This window comes from Elephantulus edwardii, unplaced genomic scaffold, assembly GCF_000299155.1.
Source record: "Elephantulus edwardii isolate Elephantulus edwardi_28Jun2011 unplaced genomic scaffold, EleEdw1.0 scaffold00053, whole genome shotgun sequence".
In the NCBI taxonomy this organism is placed as follows: domain Eukaryota; kingdom Metazoa; phylum Chordata; class Mammalia; order Macroscelidea; family Macroscelididae; genus Elephantulus; species Elephantulus edwardii.
In genome coordinates this window covers 17574903-17598514 of record NW_006399803.1, presented here as the reverse complement: position 1 = coordinate 17598514, position 23612 = coordinate 17574903, and the positions used below count along the sequence as shown (strand labels likewise).

General features: G+C 37.5%; 1 protein-coding gene across 2 annotated transcripts in view; it reads right to left on the bottom strand.

The window, feature by feature from the left end:
- ELF2 (E74-like factor 2 (ets domain transcription factor)) overlaps positions 1-23612 on the bottom strand; it is a 103456-nt gene that overhangs the window by 12982 nt on the left and 66862 nt on the right. The window contains exons 1-3 of one of the 2 annotated variants that reach the window (XM_006887033.1): positions 16018-16209; positions 4813-4926; positions 2569-2706 (exon numbers count right to left, since the gene is read on the bottom strand). In XM_006887033.1, the coding sequence (XP_006887095.1) occupies positions 2569-2706; positions 4813-4926; positions 16018-16075 (310 nt within the window). In that variant the 5' untranslated portion in view covers positions 16076-16209. Of the gene's footprint in view, positions 1-2568; positions 2707-4812; positions 4927-16017; positions 16210-23612 lie in introns of those variants that run through there. The other variant, XM_006887032.1, reaches the window with a different exon arrangement.

The window sequence follows — 23612 nt, the reverse complement described above, 5'->3', positions numbered from 1 at the left end:
CCAATGCCTAATATGTCAATATTTATGCGTTCCATTTCTTTCTTAACAATTTCTAATTTTCCTTCATTCATGGCTCTCACATTCCATGTTCCAATCACTAGGGTCTGCTTACAACTCTTCCTCCTCCTTTGTATTTCCATACTTGATAGTTACCTAGGTTTCCCTTTCTGTTAATCTGCGTGTGTTCTGTTGTGCATAGGGTTTTCAGAGGCCTGCTATTTCAGAAGTGGGTGGCCAATCCTTCAGTTCTGAAATTATTTGTTATTTGATCCTTAGTACTAATGAATGAATCTAACAGGTGAGTGGAAGTCTCACAAAAGATGATGAGAATGTGCAAGTACATTATGCCTACAGATAATGGAGGTGGTCTTACATCTGGGATTTTATTAGCAAGGACTAGCAAGAATAAAGAGCATCAAATTATAGTGTCAATTTCTATTTCAAATAGCATAGCTATTTATTGTCTTCTAGAATTTCATTCTGGTAACCTTAATATATAAGAAGCGTGGTTTAGCAAAAATCAAGACAGAAAGTTCACTGATCTCCTTGTTAGAATAGAAAATAGACTTCTTCTTGTCTCAATTTAAATATTAGTGTGTATCAGTTATTAAAGATTAACATCTTCACCAGCTCCTAAATCTAGCACACAAAAAAATTCCTTAATGTAATTATTAGTCTAAAAGGGCATTTTTCAAATTTTGTTCAAGATGTTAACAGATTACTCCTAAGCAGGAAAAAGGTCCTATGAGTCAATGAACTTTAAAAACATGACATACTATCCTTTCAAAGATTCACAATGTATATCAAAAGCTCTGAGAAGTGGTTCTTCTTTTCAAAAATAACTTTCATAACTTTATGTTTCAAATGCATTTAGCTACAATCACTTTTTCATTTTAAGTAAGAAATTACTATTATACTGGCAAACTATTTTCCTGGCTTTTATCATATGTTCCTTAATCAAGAGATCAGGTTCCCTTCTTTTTTCTTGATTTTTCCATCTTCTTTGTTTTCTTTTAATAGTGAAGCCTACTACACACAAAAAAAAGAAAAAAAATTCATTTTACTTTAAATGTGAAAATCTTTCTAACAGCTACGACTGGATACAACCAGTCAAGGGCTACTATTAGTGGTAGATGAATAAGGCTATCTGTAGGTATGCATTACCTCCCTAAATATTTATGTTGTTAAGTTGCTGTCCCGTAGGACTCATTGTATAAATATCCTTGCTTGCTTGCTTATAGTTTGCTCTTATGAGTACATTACTTGTCTGTCCAATGTAGCCTGGAGCCTCTTGTCATGCTGGAGGTTGTGCAACCAGTATTTTAATACTAACAAGTCAACCATGGTGGATAAGTCTCAGTAAAGCTTCCAGATTAAGACAAACTGAGGAAGAGGACTGGCCATCCAATTCTTAAGTAGCCTTTGAAAACCCTATAAACAATTCAGAGGAACACACACTGATAGACACAGTACTAGAGGTAGAGCCCTTAGAGTGGGTGATACTGAAAAATGAGAAACAGCTATACACCATCTGTGGAAATAGGCTGAAGTGTGTTGAAAGGACAGGGTTCAGATCTTTTGTTCGCAGATCGCTGTGAGTATGAGGGATGAAACATTTCTAGAATTCTTCATTCTTTCTAAATTCTCTCACCCATGCCTCTCTTGTGATTATTTTATATATTATATATATAATAAGGAAATAACTGTCTTCATTTTCATTGTATCCCCTACAGGTGTGTCCACAGAATGGCAACCTGTTGCAGCAACTCAAAATACTTTTATCTCATGAATAAAAGAAACTATTCTTTCTCACAAACATTTTCTTATTTTGGCCTTTGATTTTTACTTTTTTTTCCCTCCACTGCAAATGGCAAGTGGTATCAGATGAGTGCTCAATTAGGGAGAATTTAACTTCTTTGATTTGAAAAGGATATAGACTCACTGCTCATCTCCTGCTACATTAGAGATGTGTCTTGTGTTACCCATTGGGATCAGAGGAACAGCAGAAGTTTCAGCTGGAATGTATCAAGTGTAAATCTTACTTTTCCCACTGGTAAGTTGCAAAATGATTTAAATTAACTCTCACTCCTACGCAGACAAAAATGTATTCAACTTAATAATCCTGATGTTTCAAAACTGAAGGTATGGGAAGAAAATGACATGGAATTTTTTTTCCCCCTTTCCCAAATCTCCACAAGAGGGTAAAGGTTTATAACTATAAATAGAAAAAAAATTGTTTTTTTCAAAAGGATCAAAAAGTGTAAGAAAGAATAAACAAGTCAGATATGCAGTGAAACAGTGAACTAAGCCATCCTCAGACCCTTCTTAGTATGGGCACTCTAAATAGCCTAGATGTCAGTATCTTTTAAAATCTTTTTGGGGAACTCCTCTAATAGCCTCAAATACTAAACTCTTCCAATAGTATAAAACATGTTAAAACTAAAACCTCAAATTATTGATTCTTTAAGAATATCTAGTTAAAATGACATTAACCTCATTATGTCTATTCTATATTTCCTGATGAGGACCAGGGAAAAGAAATTCACTAAGAAATTGTAAAACTCTTACCTTTTTTCTTTTTCATTGGTTCATGGCTATCTGGTGATGTAGGAATAGGAGAGGTATCCATTGGTTCAGACTCTTCAGTTGACACCTCCACTACAGTTTCTGTAATGACATCTGGCCTCATAGCAGCATGGATAAATTCTGGAGTTGATACACAAGGAGGGACAAACACTTCCACTATAAAAAAAAGTTGAAAAAATAAAATTTCCACCCCTATTAATGTTTCTTATGTGGACAGTTCAAGTGGTGAGGTTTATTAAGAATTACAAAAATAAGTATAAGTGCTTTAATATAGAAAAAAAAAGTAAATTTGTTGAAGATGCTCTAAAGCATACAAGGAAATAAACAAAATCAGCCTGAAGAAATTATTAATCCTGTGGTTAGGTTGAAATCACAAATAATGCACCATGCCAATTTTTCTTGTTTATATTTTGATGAGCGGCAAGTTATTTGGAAGAGTAAGAGCTCTTAAACAATTACTTTCTTCCTACATATCCATCATTCTCTTTAACTAGGTAATGCATGCACATAGCACAAAATTAAACTTATAAATGGTTTTCAATAAAAAAGCATTTAAAAATATATTTTACAATATAAAGAAAAGCCTTGTTATTAAAGATTATCATCTTTTAATATTATTTTAAAATTTTATTTAACAAAGTTTTAGGTCATTAAAACAATACATACAGATTGCTATTTGATATTCTACAAATGGTAATATATGTATTTCACTGGCAGTAATGTATTCCATATAGAGCCAACACTTATGAGGTTAAACAAGTGTCCAGGGGGTTCCCAAGCTAAAATGAGCAAAAACCAAAGGTCTAGCAATCTAGTTTTGAAAACTGTCCAATAAAAATCCTATGTGGATCACACAAGATCACAAATCCTATGGTCCTGTCTCCCAACTGATGACAGGGATCAGGCAGCATTTCGTTCCACTGTGTGAAGAGTTGCCAAGAGTCAGAGGGGCTCTGACTCAGTGGTAGTTAATGGTCCTCTATCACATATAATGACACTGTTCTAGCTTCTTTCCCATATGCCTTCAGATGAAGGTAATAAATACTATTCTTCTTACATAATACATTAATTCCCTATACCAAGTAAAAAATATGGTTGCTTTTGTTGTAAACTATGAAAAGAGGGCCAATCTTATTTTAACAGGTCAAACAAACATTTAAAATTGTTATGGGGAGGGGTAGGTAAAGGAAATGGGAAGATCTGGAAAGACTGGGAAATGAGGGGTATAGTTCAGTGCTGATTTATTTTATAAAATGTAGTAAATGGGGATGATTGTATGAAACACAACGTGAGTGAAGGAAAATGAAAGCAAGCAAAGTACCAAAATATTTAATTTTTAAAAAGAAATTATTGTTATATAAAATTGAGTCATATCTGACTCATAACTGACCCTGCAGTGAATATTCAAAAGCAGTTAATCGCAAGAGAATGAGACTGCCCATTTTTCTCCCATAGAGCAGCTGGTAGATTCAAACCTTGTGCCTTTGGGTTGGTATTGCAACTCCTTACCACTAAGTCACCAGAGCTCCTTATATTTAAAATTGGTACAAGTTTAAAATTTGGACACAAAAACTGTCAGTCATAAAGGAAAAGCAGATCAACTGAAAAGAAAAAACTTACTGTAAATTTTGGTGGCAGCTACCTTACTTCTCTTCCATGAATAATTAGTGGCTCTGAATCCCACCCTATCTCATGCCATCCTCACCATCTCTCACACACTTGATACCACTGTTACAACCACTGTATCAATTTCTCTCTTTGAGGGTCTTCCTCTCTCTCACTGACCCTCCACCTTTCCAATTATGATGTCTGTCTCCAAGGAAGAGCTTCTCCTAACAAGCTCCAAGTGCAAGAGATGAAGTTTCACCATCCTTGTCTCCAAAGAGCAAATTAACCGATAGCGATCAGTGGAGGCAACTGCCCCAATCGTCCATACATTTGGGGATTATAAATATTTATATAATTTATTTAAGTTTAAGGAAATAGGCATATTATAAATAGCAATTTAATAAATATTTGTCTAATAATGGTATTTTCTGTATTTATTATGAAAATTAAGTACCTAAAGCATTTAGGATTTGGGGACTTTGACCAAAAAAAAAATCCATTTTTACCTCCACATATTCATGTGTAATAGACTTGTAGAACCTCCATTTTCCCCTTGTATTAAAAACAAAAAATCTTGTTATACTACATATTTAAAATAAAAATGATCTGTTCACATACCAGGACTTCTTGAATCCCTCAAGCAGGTTGGAGATTCCATATGAAGCAAGGCTTCAGCAGCTTCAATTGTCTTATCTGTACAGTGTGCATTACTGCCGTGAACTGATGCTTCCACTAGGGGAAAAAGAAATTCTACTCAATTGAAAAAGAACTTTAAAAACATTCACACCACACTGCCAAAGGAAAATATATCACTGAAATAGATAAATCCACACTCAGTCTATACAATTATTTGCATAAATAAAAGTAAAAATGGTTTAACTTTGTAAAAACTAATGTTAATTATATAGAAACCAATGCAAATGATTAGAAATTATTCAGATGTTCCTGAATTATAGCCACAGGAAAATAACTTTTAAAACCTTGATATTTGAATCCTGTATCAATTTTAGGACAAAATGCGGGGAGGAGGTGTGGAGTATGGCAGTGGTGTCTGCAGGGCAGGATTGTGGTAGCCTAGGAACAATCCAGATAAATAAATAACGTACTGTCACTAAAGGCAGGAAAGTGCTGATGATATATGTAGTCTATAGGGAGTTGCATTAACTCAAAAGTGGAGTTGCCTCTCTGGTGGTTCAAATGCACTTGAAGCTCCACAGAAGAAAACTGGACTGTGTGATTTACAGCCTCTTAAAAACTAGTTGGTGATGTGTGAGTGAACAGCAATGAGTCACTAAAGGTAAGGGTTACAGACCTGCAGACTAAATCAGAATCATCATATTTCTGAGATAATTTAATCTGCTTCAACTCTCATAAACATTCCTAGATGAGTGAATACTCTCCAGTCAGGGTTGCCTGGAGATCGATAACTGCATTAGCCCTGGAGCACTTGGAAACGTTGTTACCGTGCTGGTGTTTCCCGCCCCCCTTCAAGACTTTACTGGGCTTTTATTTTAAAAAGCTTCCATGATTTTCTATCATTTCTAGCACTTCATGTTCTAATTTAAATTACTTATGAAAACAGTACTGCTATCTACATACAGCAATAATTACGGCTTTCTGGTCCAAAATTCAAGTTATAGCTAAACATGAGTTTAGGTATCAATTTCTTTTTTAACAATAAAACAACTACGTATTACTTGTGAAAAGCATTCCAATGGCCCAATCCTTAGAGTTTTGAGAAGCATGAATGTAGGAAAATTGGACAATGTTAAGAAAGAAATGGAACGCATAAATATTGACCTACTAGGTATTGGTGAAATGAGATGGCTTGGCATAGGACATTTTGAATCAGATAATCATGATTTACTATGCCGGGGATGAAAAGGTGAGAAAAAATAGCGTTGGTTTCATATTTTAAAAAGTCATTTCAAAAAAAAAAAAAGTCATTTCTAGATCTATCCCGAAATACAATGTGGTAAGCGACAGGATAATGTCCATATGTATACAAGAAGTCCAGTGAATACCACTATCATTTAAATATATTCACCAACTAGCGACAAAGAGGAGGAAATAAAAGATTTCTACCAACTTCTGCAGTCAGAAATTGATCAAACATGCAATCAAGATGCATTAATAATGGGGGACTGGAACACAAAAGTTGGGAACAGGGAAGAAATCAGTAGCTGGAAAACACAGGCTCAGTGAGAGAAATGAGGCTGGAGATACAATGATAAGAGTTCTGCACATACAGTGATTTATTCATCGCAAATACCTTTTATAAGAACCAAAAACACAGGCCATACACATGGATCTCACCTGATGGTATGCACAGGAATCAAATCAGTTACATTTGTGGAAAGAGTTTTGCCTGCTAACCTAAAACCTAAAGGCTATGCCTTTCTGGAGATTCGAATCCACCAGTCACTCTGCTGGAGAAAAATGTGTAATCTCCTCCCATGAAATTTTCAGCCTTGGAAACCTGCTGAATGGTATGCTATGTTTCAAGTCCTATGCCACACCAACAAGTTAGACTGTGAGTTAGAACTGGCTCATGGTAGTGGGTTGGGTTGGGTTTAATATATAGATGCAAACGCAAAAAAACAGTGACAATTTCCTCTTTTAACGTCTATAAAATTCCTTCAGGTCCAGGAAAGTCTGCAATCAAAAAATGTTCTAATAGTTGATATGTCTTTTATACAATGGATTTCCTGCCTCTTCAGGAAAATTGGCAATTAAAGTAGAACTTTAAGGAAAATCTTACAACTTGACTTAAAATACTGACTAGTGAGTGTAGTACAGAAAGATATAATAGTTTCTAGTTTGATTTATCGCAAGATGTCCCCCCGAAAGGAGGTAAAAGGGAAGATTTATACAAACCATATTCAAAATTCACAAGTTCTACATAATAAAAGTTAATTCGTTAAAATTGTTTTCAGGAAACTTTTAATTACGGTTGGGGAAGCCCACGTAAGTCTCAAAATGCTCAAATGCTACCACCTTGGCCTTAAACACCAGTCATTTAAGAGGATTTATAAAAATCCAGTGACTGTTTTGCCACCTGTTGCACATCATCCACACTCTTACCAAGGTACTAGGTCTCTCCAGTTGCTCTTTCCATTTATGGAAATCTGCTCAAAGCTAAATGGTTCCAGAGAGGCAGCCAAACCTCTAAGTAAATCTATCTTTAGGTGACCCTGCTTACTCTTATCTGCAGCCTCACTGAAGCAAACGATTTAATCAGTTCTTCCAGATCAACTTTAAGAAACTGTATTACCACTTCAAAGTAGATTTTTCAAATCATCTCCAACTAAAGAAACTTTGAAAGCAAAGGTTCAGATTTTAAACATTTATTCTAGGAACTACATTTCCTCTAAAGTTGGCTTCTGTTGCAATTTAGCTCTTGTCTTAGGAGCTATTAATAAACTATCCTGGGTAAATTAATTCCTTATGTAATTGTATTAAGAAACACCCTGAAAACCCTAACTTATTTAAAATCAGAGAGGCAAGTATAGAGAAACAAGATTTCATCAGATTGTCACATGTTTTAAATTATAAACAAAATTAATTTGCCTACTAGTCACACAGTATGATGCTTTAAATACTGAACTAGATTAAGGTACATTTCCAAAGCCATAGTTTCATTCACTATTAAGTGTCTTATGTCTGCTGAATTTTTTGAAGACCTTACTTCCTTTGTTGCTTTTACCAACTCAAATCTTTCCTACCCCTCGCAAAATTGAAAATATTATCCCAGAAATCCTTTGTAGCTTAAAACAAATTCAGATAAACAGAGAACTTATTTATTAATACTTTAAAAATATGAGAATAAGAAAAAATGCATAAACTCTCTGGATTAAAAACTTAAAAGAACTAAGACTCTAGATAAAGCCAACAAATTACTTAAACATGTATTATGTGCTAGGTCGTGTGCTGTGAACCACGTAGACATGGAGGAATAAATCTTTAGCTCTATGGAGCATACAGAATAGGTCAGAGTGCATCAAAAGCATAAACAAATTTTAAAACTATTTTAAATAATGGAAAAAGGCACTATAAACAAATTGTTAATGCAGATTTCTCCTTTTTAATGTTAATGTTTTCTGTTATCTTTCCAAATTAAACAAATACTGTTTAATATGCCAAAAAAGAAAATTGAAAGCCCTTTCTTATTTTAAAATAATGTACAATTTCCAAGAATAGGTCACCCATTTTGTAAAAGTAAGCCCTAGCTCTTTTTACTTTACATAAGTCAAACACAGTAATTCGTTATTCTTTACTATTTGAGCTACAGTTTACATACCTGATTGGTATTCCATTCAACCACTTACATATGCTACTTAATGACACTGATTATAACCCCTCTATTGTATCATTACTGCTCCCACTACTACTCTGTAGTTGCTTCCATTCATCCCACTCATTCTCTCCCTTTCTATGTTCTGTTTTTATCCTTGGACAAATGACAAATTGAAGAAAACATTTGATTCAAGTTTATGTAATTGTTAAAAAATGTTTAATCCTTTTTCTTTCTCAGACAGTACTTGAAATAAAATGCAATATGTAAAAATTTTTAAGGATAAACAGGAATTTTACAATAAAAGCCATAATTTTATGAGTAAAAGCTAAAAATAAGGGTTTTCTTTTCTCTTACATAATGCCTGGTTTACTGGTTTCCTTCTAGTACTGTATTATAAAATATGTGGGAAGAGAAAAAGTAGAGCAACTCCTATAAAAAACAGAACAACGAAGCTAAAAGTAATCTGACAGATCATTTTCCTGACTGGTCAATCCTCCGTGAAGAAATAAATGCATTAAATAAACTTCAAAACTTTTTTAATTTTAACCACAGTGCCAAAAATAAAAGTTGCTTATGTTTCATTTATTATGGATAAAAGGCTTCTTGTTTCATTTCTATCTTTCTAATCAAATGGTATTTATATGGAGACTATTTCAGACTCACGCAACAGCTGTTACAAAATACCAAACTTGGTAATTAAGTCTGACAAGAAGCATACCTCTCTCAGCTTTGCAGAAGAGAATGTTGGCAATGACTCCAGTTCATAACAATGTTCTCAGGTCAAAAACAAAATTTAGTAATAACTTAGTGTGCAAACAACAGAAAAAAAGAGCTAGAAATACATCATTACATAGAAGTGGTATTCTATATATAAGCAAGACCATAAACTATTACAAAGTCATCACTCAACTGTACCTGATTACCATTCTTCTAGTGCCTCAGGGCAATAATAGGTGAGAGAACACAAACAAAAGCAATAAAGAGGAGGGAAGGGAAGGGAAAGGTCTGAACACAGCATGGAACTACTATAAAGTCCTGCACAGTAGTTTATTTTACAAGGTAAAAAAAGGGGACTAAAATTTTTAAGCAAGAGTTGTCCAGTAAAAATGTACATGTAATTTTTCAATTTCCTAGTAGTCAATTATTTATCTAAGGTGAAAATTAACTCGTTGTTGCTAGGTTCTTTTCAGTGTACTATCTTCATCATCTCTGTACACTTGAGCCAGTTTTACACTGTGTCAATCCATCTCTAAGGGTCTTCCTCTCTTTTCCCTCTCTTCTCCACTACTTTTCCAAGCATGTCATTTTTCAAGAACTCAACTCCTCTTAATAAAATTCTAACAATAATATGGGAGATAAAATTTCACTGTCCCTGCAACCAAGGAGCATCCAGGGCTGTACTTTTTCCAAGACATGTAATTTTTTTTCTTGTTTTGGCAGTTCAGGGGATACTCTTCTCCAGCATCACAACTCAAAGGCATTAATTTCAGATGCATACCAAGTAACTGAAAAGACCGTAGCTTGAATCTGATGCACCTTAGTCTTTAAACTGAAATCACTGCTTTTTAACACCTTACAGAAGTTCTTGACAGCAAATTTACCCAATGTAATATAAAAATTAATACTCTTTAATCCTTTCTATTTAGCATATACAGGTTCCCTGGCAGCCTAGTGGTAAGAACTTGGTTTGCTAAATATAAGGCTAGTGGTTCAAATCTACTAGTTGCTCCAGGAAAGATGGGCAATCTCTTTCAATGATATTTAAAGCCTCTGAAAATCTGCTAGAGTGTCAGTCAACTGCATGCACACAACACTTAATATATACAAAATATTATTTTCAACTTGCAACCAAAGTAAAAAATTCTCACTGCTCGGAGTTTTAAATTTATTTAATACTGAAAATTCAGTTTCACCATCACATTTTAAGTATTCAGTAGCTACATGTAGCTAGTCGCTACATAGTTAGAGCAGCAGTCTCAACAAAGCTAATTCAGTTGCTCTTGAACATTTCTTGGCCAAGGGACCCTTTTGCAGTCAAATTACTTAAGAATTTAACAAGATATACAGGTTCTATGCATAGATATTTTACAATACTTAAAATTAAGAAAATGTTACGACATTAATTAATTGAAATAAATCCATTACTTATAAACAGTACACTTTTGGGAAAATTACTATTAAAAACGGAATGAAATTACTATTTCAAAACAAAAATAAAGGAATGAGTGGTTTTTATAATGTTTACAATCTCTCTAAAGTTTGATCAAATAGAAGACAGTGGAATCTAATATTTGCTTTTTCATTCAATCTGATGTAACAGCACATGCCATGCCATACCTAGGAAACTCCTTTGTACATTTATGAGTTAAAAAGTTAGTAACGTCTTGATATGAATTACACCATGAGAGTCCTTCATTATTATGAAAATAGCTCAAACTAGGTAAAATAAGCAGTTATCATGCCAACTCCTACTTGCAGTGACTCCATGTGTATTAGAGCAGAACTGCTCAATGGTCAAGTTTTCCTATGCAGATGAGTGATTGCCAGACCTTTCTTACAAGACACCTCTGGATGGACTCAAATCTGCAGAGTGCATTAACCATATGCACTACCCAGGTACTTTTTGGTGCCTCTAAATGTCTATCTAGACTATATTTCAAGAAGCACAGATCTAATTTATGATGCAATCCAATTAACAAAAAAAATTCTGTACCTATTTCTGTAAGTTTTAAACATCAACATCAGTGTGCAGGTTAAAATTATTCCATTTCCATAGTAAAACAGTATTTTGTTCATTGACCTACATATAAAGGAGTTTGTGGAGTTTTTTGAAAAGGCTTTCTTATTTATCTTTCTGTACCCTTTTGCACATTTTAAGTTACAGAGATACACAAGGAGTTTAATTATTTACCAAGAACATTCTCATTTCTCCACCAACCAAATGTCTCTAAATGAAACTTGATGATGAATTATCCTCACCAACTTACTGGCATCTTTGGAAAGGGACATCATTCTCAGAAAGGTGGAGGGTTATAAAAAGAGCAGGAGGGGAAGACCCTCAATGTGAAGGACTGACACAGTACTGCAGCAATGGGCTTAAGTGTGAGAGAGAGAGATGATGCAGATGGCACAAGATAGGGTTCAGATCTGCTGTTCATCAGGTCAATGATGAGTCCTATTTGACTAAGTGGTACTTAAATGCGCCACACAAATTTTAATACTAATGATGTCGTTAATGCTGAAAGGTAATTTCTCAAAAACTTTTCACAAAAAAAAGCCATGCCTCTAGTTTTATATAAACTTCAGTTTTACAAACACTTGTTTTCATCTTTTCACATAATGATAAACTGCTATTTCAAGATGATTCTGTCAAGATTAAAACTAGATATTCTGATTTAAACCAGCAATGAGATTTTTGAGTTTAAATGCTGACAGATGACACATTAGTTTATCTAGTGAAAATTAGTCCAAATTGTCAGGAAATTATTGCCTTCCATTTAATCACTTAATAATGGCATTAACCAGAGTACAACTTCTAGTGACACTATTTTTCAAATTAAAAAATTCAACCGAGTTATACTTGGAAATGAAAAGACTGATTATTTTAAATTGAAAGTTTCTCAGAAAATCCATGCCACATGTACATATACTTTTTACTTTATTGATTAGACAGTACTTAGACATTTTACTTTTTGCTGTTTAAAAAACCCAAACAAACCAAGCCCAAAACAAAAAATTATTCTCATGGATTTGATTCTAACTCATAGCAACCCTATTCAACAAAGAACTGTACCAAAAAGTTTTCCAGACAGGCTGCAAGTCTTTACTGAAGCAGACCACCATAACTTTGGAATTGGTGGATCCAAATGGCAGCGTTTTAGATTAGCAGCTAAGTGCTTTAACCATTAAAGTTTTTGAGGTGTCCCCCACCCCTGGGCTAGATCCACTAGAATTCTGCATATTTAATTAAGTAGCATATATTTATCTAACACACAGACAGGGCACACATTTATACTTTCAAAAACTGTCTTCAAGAAATTAACCTTCCAGTCCTGTAGCAACTTTACAAATGTCTTCAAATGAAATGATGTAACAGAGTGCCAGCTGTAATTTTTGAACATTAAATGTTATTAGATATCATTTCATCAACACTGTCCTTTTACAGAAAACTGAAGCCTCCAAAAGGAAATCACTACCATACTAACTTAACAAAGTTATTAAGTAACAGCTGGATGTTTAGTCTCTCTCATCTCTTGACTTCAGAGTTAAAACTTTTTAATACATCATGTTGCAATTCAAGTTCCATCTCAAGTATTTACCACAAAAATATTTTTATATGAAGGCTATGAAGGCTACAGTGATTTTAAATTAAGTCACCATACACATTATCGAAGTCTCTCAAAAAGGGAAGACTGTATCATGCAAGAAAAGTACGTCCTTCATACTTGCTTAAAAATAACACAAACCAGTAATATTCAATTTAAATTTTACCTCCTCTAGAAATATCCCTTAGTATCAATCATCTAGTATCAATCACCACTAATCATTATTATACTAACTGTAGCCATATTAACATGTTATATAGATTTTGGTCTGTCTCAAGACTAAAATCTTGTCCTGGAAGCTATGTCTAACATTTGCTTACAATCTCTTAAACCCAAAGGGATGAGAAGGTACCATTCTGTCCATTTTGCAAATGAAAATTTTACAAACATGATCTTCCACTATCTGGAAATAAGATGGAACAAAAGCTATAACCATGATTCCTAATATTCCAGAGCTACGTTTTCTCCTCAACCTTTGGTTACCAGCACAAAAAAACTTTGCACAATCCCACTAGGATTCCTTTTCTCCCCAACTTTTAATTCAATGGATTAACCTTAGGTAAGTTGGCAAAATGGTCACAAATTCCCCTCTAAAATAAAACTTGTAAAATAGTTTCAGGTTACATGAAAATGACTGGGGAAATAACAATGATGTGCTGTGCTACTGAGTGAGAACTGACTCATATTTATTATAAAACATTATGATCATAAAAGGAAACTATTTGTAAGGTGTGTAAATATTTTTTTTAATGGAATTTAACTACTAATTGCATTTAACCTTTAAAAAAGCCTTACTTTATAAAATGGGATTAAACTTTTGTTCTTTGAAGAACATTGGTTTCCCAATGTGGACAGTGTTTGGTGGAGATCCCAGTTGTAAAACAGGTTTGGAATCAGGAGTGACATCCACTTCCTAAACCACATGCCTCTGAGAACTCTATGAATTTGGAGAAATGACGATAGTTATGGAAAGGCATTAGGTCTTCTGTTCAGAGTCCCGCTCAACTCGAAGGCAATCAACAACAACTACAACAACTTTGAAGAACAGTCTCTACCCAGCACAAGCAACACAAGTTACATAGTTTCGTTGGTAATCACAAAATTTTGAGAAATACCTTACATTGGCAAAACTAAGCCACATTAGCTCTGGTGGCCTAGTCTGTACGGAGTTGTGCTGTTAACTCAAGGTTAAGTTTCTCTGGTGGTTTGAATTCCACAGCAACTCTGGTAGAAATATGGGCCATCTCCTCTAGATTTTAAAACTCGGAAACCCCGCTAGAAATCAGCTAAGAGTCAGTTCCAACATAACGACAAAGAGTTTTTTCACCTTTCCCAGCATTTTTCGCTGGCTTTTCGAAAGTTCCCTAGGCATGTTCGCAACCATTTAAGAGCATCCCTTGAAATGGCCACCTTTAATACAGAAACGTCACAGTCCCAAATATCGTAAGTACCACTGGTACCAATTATTAATGCCAAAGATTTCTCCCTTTATAGGTATATTATTAATGGGCTGGATAAATACAAAGAAATTAAATTCACATTGTGCTTTACCTCTTGCCTGCTTACACCTAAGCAGAAAATAAATGTCAAACACAGTTTTTAATCATTACTATTACTTTTTCCTTGGAAGAGTGCAGTTTTACATACTGTAAAATAAAAAGATTGATAACTTTTCCCAATTACACAATATACAAGGTTATTCCAAACAGAACTTTGAAGTTTTGCACAATTTTTTTAAAAAACACCTAACTTGTTTGTTATCTGCCTTATAAAAACAATGGGTGGAAAACAGGGTAAGATCTTTTACAGCATTAGCGCTGGCTGAACATTTCGAGTGTTCCAATTTCCCATCAATGGCGACTATTAAACTGGACTCAGAGACAAGACCATGCATGTTTATCATTAAAGTAAACAGCATTTTAGTACCAGATCAATTCACAGATCTCACCACGCAGGCTATTAAGTAAAGCTTCTTTTTCTATGTAACATAAGTCCGTGCCCTTCCGCTGCAGCAGTGGCGCTGCACATCCCCCACCCCTGCGGCCACTTCCGTGTTTACACTCCTCTTCCCTCCAATTCCATGCGTACATTGTCAGCTTCACTCCCGCCCAATCTTCATTGGCCTAACACAGACCCTTAGTCCCGCCTCCAGATATCTACGTTCCTATTTGGGACATCTCAGAGAGCAGATTGGAACCGGAGACCTGTCAATCCTATCGGTTCTGTCCTCTCCGCTGCGCTTCCGCTATGGTGGGAGGTTTGGGGGGGAGGGGTATAGGGGGCAATTCCGTACTGAGACTTCCCTAAGGCCAAGACTCCTTCCCGCCCGTCTCACCCACATTCACCCACTGTTTACAAAAAGGAATGTTCTCTGATGCCCCAATGCTCCAGACCAGGGGTACAAATGATATTCCATGTCCTTCCTATTTTTCCTCCCTGGGGTGGGAGGTGGGGGGATCTGGAGGGAAGGGGTACAAGCCTAGTTTCTTCAAAACCACCTAATAAATGAGGAGAGTGGGCCCCTGAAATAAGCACCTTCCCAGTTACTCATTATTAAAAGTGACCCTTTTCAGAACCGTTACTCCTGAGGCTGCAGGAGGTTGGGATAGGAGGAGGGTCAGAGCATTTTTTGGCGGGTACTGGTCGGTCTGACCTCTTCGGGGGCTGCCTCGTCCATGCCGAAGTCACGAATGTGTGGAAGAAGCCAAAAGGAGGATGCAGCAGGGGTGCGAGTTTTCCAGGGAGAAGCCCGCCGCCCCCGACCGCGGGCAGGAGCGGCCTCTCCGGCCAGACAGCGTGGCAGGCGCAGCCAAAAGACAACAGCCTCACTCACTTCCTGGTTCCTCCGTAACGGGGGTGAAGCGCACAACTCGTCCGCCCCTAAGCCCCTAACTTATTTGTGGCTCTCTTCTCCCGCACACACTGGCAGCGCTCTGCTCGGCAGCTGATGCCACTGCTCGCCAAACCCACCCAGAAGCGACAGTGCCGGATTCAAGGCAGGTTACTCTCCAAGGTGATCACTTCCTGATTCGTCGCCTCCATTACTTCATTCACGACCCCCCTTTCCCCCAGCCGCCCGAGTGACTGTGAGGTAGACACTATGTCCCCTTGCACTGACCGCTAAAGAGGAGTCACCCCGCTTTCTGTGCACCCCTTCTCCTGTTGCAACGATGCACGGAAGAAAAGTTCCCCGATCCTTACCGGCCCGGATGAGCAGATCCAGCTGGTTCGTGGGTCCCTCATGCAGAGACGTCGCCATGTTTATCCCGGGGCTGGAGCTGCTGCTTCACATTGACTTACACCGTGAGCAGCGGCAGCAGGGGAGGAGGCGGAACCCGCGGCCGGAGACACACGCCGTGCTCCAGACACACTCACGCACTCGCGTACACACTCAGACGCCTGGATCCTTGCGCGTCCTCAGACAGGAAGCCGCGGCCGGCCCGCCTCCCGCCGCCGGGCTCAGAAACCCCACCACCTAACGGCAGGGGCGGCGGCAAGAGCGGCCTCCACTGGCAACGCGATCCTTCCGCTCGGCGCGCAGACAGGAAGTCCCGGACGCCCGCTCCCGAGAGCGCACAGAGCCCGGAGCCGAGACACCTGAGGCTGGAAGGCGCTCCCGGGGCCTCGGCTAGGTCGCTGGCTGCCTCTCGGCAGGAAGCAGTGCATTTCACGCTCTGCGGAAGACAAGTCTGCAGTGTCCCCACCTCGGAAAAAGAGCCCACACAGCTAGCCCCACAGCTGTAAAGAAAGGTGATTGTTTTAACTTGTTTGGGCTCTCTTCAAAACCTACGCGTTCATTTTGAAGAGCAGCATTTTAACAGAAACAACAGCTAAAGGTCATACCTAGAAAATTTTTTAAAGCTTTATTTGGAAGGTGAGGAGCTTCCAACTAGTTTCGCAGACCGATTTTAATCTCCGCTGCGGTCAAATCTTGTTGTTCATACGGTGGCTATGAGCTGAACTCTACTAAATGGCATCTAACAACAACTATAAAAGTCAGAGTGCACTGAAAGGTGGTTCATAAACCACAGAAGACGCCGGACTCAAGAAGATGGTATAATATGCCTATATAAGTTAGCCCTGGAATTCCCGTACCCTTCCTACGTGATTTATTTGAAAATAAGGAAATGTGTTAACTTTATATCATTTTAAGAAAAATCTTTCGGATGGAAACAGATCTGATTACAAATAAAGTGCATATTAAAATACATAGAGGAGATAATGCCGTAAAATGACTAGAACTTGAGAGAAAAATCAAAATCAATAGAGAGATGCAGAAGAAGAAACAAAATTCTTCCCTGTTTTCAGAATTCCACTAAGGTAAAGAAAGAAAAAAATTTATGTAACAAAACACTACCTTAAGTTTTTCCCAGACAAAATTCAAGTAAAATAATGCTTCCTGTAGAGTAAGTGCCCTATAATAATTTGTTGAATAAATAACAAAGAAACTTAGCAATTATAAATCTGAAATAGTGACAATTTTTATGATCCAAATTACTTACGATAATTTACAGAAAAATTCTCCCAGTGGTAACATTAATACAATACCATTCAATAAAAAATTGCACAAAGTATGAACCAAATCAGAAGGAATTAATAGCTGTCAGTTTTCTTATTTCTTGAGTATCTCCCAGAGTCCTCACCCTACAACCAACTCCCTTTCTCCGACTCCCAAAAGAACCTACATACCTTTCCAAGGTATAATTTCCCTTTAACCAAGTTAAAAGTGATATTTCCTAAAGTGCTTAAAATATGGCCACTCAATTTTTTTCCCCAATCAATTTGAAATAAGAATGACATCCATTGATAGGCTTCATTTTAAACTGAGACAGTACCCAGGTATGTCGTAAAGTGATTAGAAACATCTATTACTGGGGTAATTCCTGGCTTTAGGCAGATACTGAAATTTGTAACAAATCTTGTTTTATATTCTTAGCAAATATGTTTTTCTTGTAGTCTGTTTAGAATAATGATGTAACCTAAATGCTTATGCCCTCCCAAAAACGGCAAATACACTGTGCTCAAGAATGGGTACTCTTCTAATTTCCTAAAATTTATCTTTAGTACTTGCAATAAATAGTGCATGGATGTGTGTGTGTGGCATTTACTCTGTATTCCCTAGTTGTAAGTATCTAAGAGAGCTCTCTATACTATAGTGAATGTATTCCTTAGTTCTTTCTTTGATGCTTCCTGGATCATGTTTTTACTCACAGTATTAACAGTATTGCAATGTAAAGTTTCAACTTCTTTTTAAATTCTTTCAGCTTCATAAATGCCAAGTGAATCTTCTATTTTTTATTTTGTAACTCCAATTTTTTGCACATTTCGTTACAATAGTTTGTCTTCTTGAGCTGATCTTTGAAATTTGTTCATCTCGGCCAACTAACTGGAAGAGATCTATATTTGTTTCCATTCAACAAAAGATGATCTGACCGTGTGGATATTATCGAACAGTATCATTCATATCACATGCAAGCAAGATTATGCTGAAGATTATAAAAAAAAGACTGGAACAGCACACCAAAAGAGAAATGCCTGATGTGCAGGCTGGATTTAGAAGAGGCCATGGTACTAGGGATATTACAGTTAATGTAAAATGGATCTTTGCTAAAATCAGAAAGTACCAGAGTATCTATGTTTCATTAACTATGCAAAGACATTTGACTGCGTAGATCACAACAAACTGTGGGTGACTCTGAGAAGAATGGTAATTCCCAGGACACTGCATGGTTCAAAACTGGGAAGGGTGCACACATCAAGGATGTGTCCTACATCCATATCTTTTCAACCTATATGTGAAACAGATTATCTGGAAAGCTGGGCTCTATGAGGAGAAATGTGCATCAGGATTGGAGGTAGACTCATCAACAATCCACGTTATATAGATGACACAACCCAGCTTGCTGAAACTGAGAACTTGAAGCACTTGCTGCAGATGGTAAAGGACTGCAGCCTTCAATATGCATTGAAGCTTAACACCAAGAAGACAAAGATTCTCACCACTGGGCTGACTGGCAGCATCACGATAGATGGTGAAGAGATTGAGATTGTCAACATCTTCAGCTTCCTTGGTTCTACAATCAACACTCCTGGTACCAGTAGCCAGGAAATTAAAAGATGAATTGCATTGGGGAAGTTGATGAATTACTTTAGGGAAGTCTGCTGTCAGAGACCTATCCAAAGTATTGGAGAGCAACGACGTCAGTCTGGAGACTAAGGTGCGCCTGATACAGGCCATGGTCTTTGCAATTACTTGCTATGCATCAGAAAGCTGGACAATGACTAGGGATAATAAAAGGAGAATTGATGCCTTTGAGCTATGGTGCTGGAGAAGGGTACTGAATATACCATGGATTGCTAGGAGAACAAACAAGTTTGTCCTGGAGAGGGTGAAGCCAGGCTGCTCCTTGGAGGCGAGGATTCTGAAGCTTTGTCTGACATAGTTTGGACATGCTGCAAAGCAGGATCAGTCCCTGGAGAGGGACGTCATGCTTGGGAGGATGTAGGGAAAGAGCAAGAGAGGAAGACCCTCAATGAGATGTATTGATTCATTAACTGGGGTAATGAGGGTAGGTGTGTTGGAGACAAGACTGGCACAGGACAGAGCAGGGTTTAGGGCTCTTGTACATGCTATTTGAGTCACAGGTGACTCAATGGCACATAAAAACAACTTTTATTTCTGCATCTCCCCTTTGTTTTGGATTCGTAAGCAATTTTCAGTCATCTCCAACATTCTTTTTTTCTTTTCTTTCTCCCTTCTGTCATAATGATGGTATACTTTTTTCATGGATGGTATCTTTAATATCATCCCACAACACATCTGATATTTGATCACTAGTGTTCTGTGCCTCAAACCTATTCTTGAGAATGTTTTTAAATTTAGGTAGCATAAATGAAAGGTCTTATTTGGTTCTATAACTTGTTTTCATTTTCTTACACATTACTCTGAACTTGTATATGAATAATTGATGATCTATTCCACAGTCAGCACCTGGACTGGTTTTGACTGCTGAAATGGAGCTTCTCCAATGATTTCAGGAAGTGGCATATGATCAATAACCAATGGTAATGAAGAAAGAAAATTCAAGCTGCACTGAAGGCACTGGCAAAAATATGGCCGCAGGAACTGATGGGATACCAACTGTCACGTTTCAACAAACAGATGCAGCTCTGGACATGGTCACCAGTCTGTGCCACGAAATCTGGAAGACCACACTACTTGACCAGGTGACGGGAAGAAATCTATTTTGTTTCCAATCCAAATAGAGGTAATCCAACAGGATGTGGAAATTATCAAACAACATGACTTGCAAGTAAAATCTAGCTGAAACGTACTTAAAAAAATATGACTAGAACAGAAAGCTGGCAAATATTCAAGCTGGATTTAGAAGAGGGCATGGTGCTAAGGATTCCATTGCTGATGTCAGACAGATTTTGGCTGAAAGCAAAGAATACCTTAAGAATGTGTATTTGTTCAACATACAGGTATCAGTTGGTTTCTCTACAACGACAAAGAGAATACAGAACAGCACCTAAGAAAAACAATACCCATCACAATAGCTAATCACAAGATTAAATACTTGGAAATAAATCTAACCAGAAGCACAAAGGATCTATTTATTCAAAGAAAATTACAAAACATTACTACAAGAAACAAAAAGAGACCTGGAAAAATGAAAGAATATACCTTGCTCATGGATAAGAACACTCAATATTGTGAAAATGACACTACTACCAAACACAATTTACACATTCAACACAATCCCAATACAAATACCAATTCCAAACTTCAATGAGATGGAAAAGGCAACAGCCAAATTCATTTGGAATAGAAAGAGGCCCCAAATAAGCAAAGCACTCTTTAAAAAAAAGAGAAACAAGGTAGGAGACATCTCTCTCTCTGATTTCAAATCCTACTACAGTGTCGTGGTCAAGACTGCATGTTACTGGTACAATGACAGACACATAGTTCAATGGAATAGAACTGAGAACCCAGAAATCAGCCCATATGCCGATGCACAACTGATTTTTGACAAGGAGATGAAATCCAGTAAGTGTGGAAATGGCAGCCTTTTTAACAAATGGTGTTGGTAAAATTGGAAAACTATCTGTAGAAAACTCCAGCAAGATCCACACTTCACTCCATACACAAAAACCAACTCAAAGTGGATCAAGGACCTAAGACTACAACTAAGGACTATAAACTTCATTAGATAAAAGCTTGGAAGAACTTTAGAAGCAATAATCCACAACATAAAGAGTCTTCAAACTATGGCTGACTCTGAGAAGAATGGGAATCCCAGAACACTTGATCGTTTTAATGCGAAACCTATACTTGGACCAGGAGGCAGTCATCAGAACAGAGCAAGGGAACACTGCATGGTTCAAAATTGGGAAGGGCGTACGCCAGGGATGCATCCTATCTCCATACCTTTTCAACTTGTATGCAGAACAGATTATCCGGGAGGCTGGGCTCTATGAGAAGTGTGGCATCAGGATTGGAGGTAGACTCATCAACAATCCACGTTATATAGATGACACAACCCAGCTTGCTGAAACTGAGAACTTGAAGCACTTGCTGCAGATGGTAAAGGACTGCAGCCTTCAATATGGATTGAGGCTCAATGTCAAGAAGACAAAGATTCTCACCACTGGACCAATTGGTAGCATCAGGATGGATGGTGAAGAGATTGAGATTGTTCACAGCTTCAGTTTGCTCGGCTCCACGGTCAACACTCTTGGCACCAGTAGCCAGGAAATAAAAAAATGTATTGCGATGGGAAAGTCTGCTGTTAGGGACCTCTCTAAAGTACTCAAGAGCAACGGTGTCTCTTTGGAGACTAAGGTGCGTCTGATACAGGCCATGGTCTTTGCTATCACTTGCAATGCTTCAGAGAGTTGGACAATGACCAAAGAGGATAGAAGGAGAATTGATGCCTTTGAGCTGTGGTGCTGGAGAAGAGTATTGAGAATACCATGGACTACTAGGAAAACAAACAGATTTGTCCTGGAAAGGGTTAAACCAGGTGGCTCCTTGGAGGCAAGGATTCTGAGGCTCCGTCTAACATACTTTGGACATGTTGTGAGGAGAGACCGGTCCTTGGGGAGGGACATCATGCTTGGGAGGGTGGAGGGACGGCGCAGGAGAGGAAGGCCCTCTATGAGGTGGATTGATTCAGTGACTGGGATAATTGGGATGGGAGTGTCAGAGACAGTGCGATTGGCACAGGACAGAGCGGAGTTTCGGGCTGTTGTACATAGGGTCGCTGTGAGTTGCAAGCGACTCGACGGCACATAACAACAACAACAACACAGAGTCTTCCAAGCATCCTGAAAGACCTACAACCAGGAGAGGATAAAATAGATGAATGGGACCTTCTAAGAATCAAATCACTATTCACATCCAAAACCACCTCCAACAGGGTAAAAAGGAAAACCTCAGACTGAGAAAAAATATTTGGTAATGAAATGTCATGATAAGGGACTTACACCTAGAATTTATAGAATACTTGAGCACCACAACAAGAGAAAGGTAAACAGCCCAGTTGAAAAATGGGAACAGAATATGAACAGGCACTTCACCAAAGAAGACATTCAGATGGCGAACAAAGACATGAAGAAATATTCAAAATCCCTAGCTCTAAGATGCAAATCGAAACAACTATATCATTTTACCCCAGTAAAAATACCAAAATTTAACAACAGTAAACAACAAATGCTGGCAAGGTTGTGGAGAAAATGGAACCCTTATTCACTGTTGGTGGGAATGTAAAATGGTGCAACCACTATGAAAGGCAGTATGGCCCTTTCTCAAAAAAGTTGAAAATAAAAATACCATTTGACCCAGCAAGTCCACTACTGGGAATATACCCAAAAGAAACCATAACTGCTACCCAGGCAGATATACGCACACCACTGTTTATCGTGGCTTTGTTCGCAGTAACAAAGAGCTGGAAACAACCCAAGTATCCATCAACAAACGAAGGATAGAGAAGCTCGGATATATTCACATACTGGAATACTACGCTGCTTTGAAAAACAAGGAACTCATGAAATATAATACAAAATGGGTGACCCTGAAGGACATTAAGCTGAATGAAATGTATCAGTCACAAAGGGATAAATACTGCATAATGCCACTGTTGTAAAACAGGACTGACATCCGGTTTGGGGGGGGGGCAGGGAAGAAAAGAGGAGATGAATAATGAACACTGCATTGAAACAGATGAGCGAAGAGAACTACTTGAAAGGAATATATGATTAGGTATTATTTTCATGACAAGAGTCCAGAATGAGATTGCATGGTGGAGTGGACTGGGGGGAGAGGGAGCTTGTATAACAATGAAAGAATTTTACTTTTCAAAGAGAAAAGCAAACTGGCAGGAGAGCTGGAAATCCAAAGTCTCTATAAACTTTAATTAAAATTTCAATTTAAAACCCCCCAAACTTCTTGTATAAAAATTCATGGAAAACTAAAAAAAAAAAAAAAAGTCTATTTGTGTTTTATTAACTAGGCAAAGATATTTGACTGTGAGAATCATAACAAGAATAGGAATCCCAGAACTCTTAATTGTGCTCCTATAAAACCTACACATAGACCAAGAAGCTGTTGTTTGAACAGATTAAGGGAATTTTCATGGTTTAAAATCAAGAAAGGTGTATGTCAGGGCTATTCCTTTCTCCATACCTATTTAAGAAATGCAGAGCAAATCATTCAAGAAGCTGCAATCTGGATAAGAACGTGGCACCAGGATTGTAGGAGAACTCATCAGCAACTTGCATTATGCAGATGGATG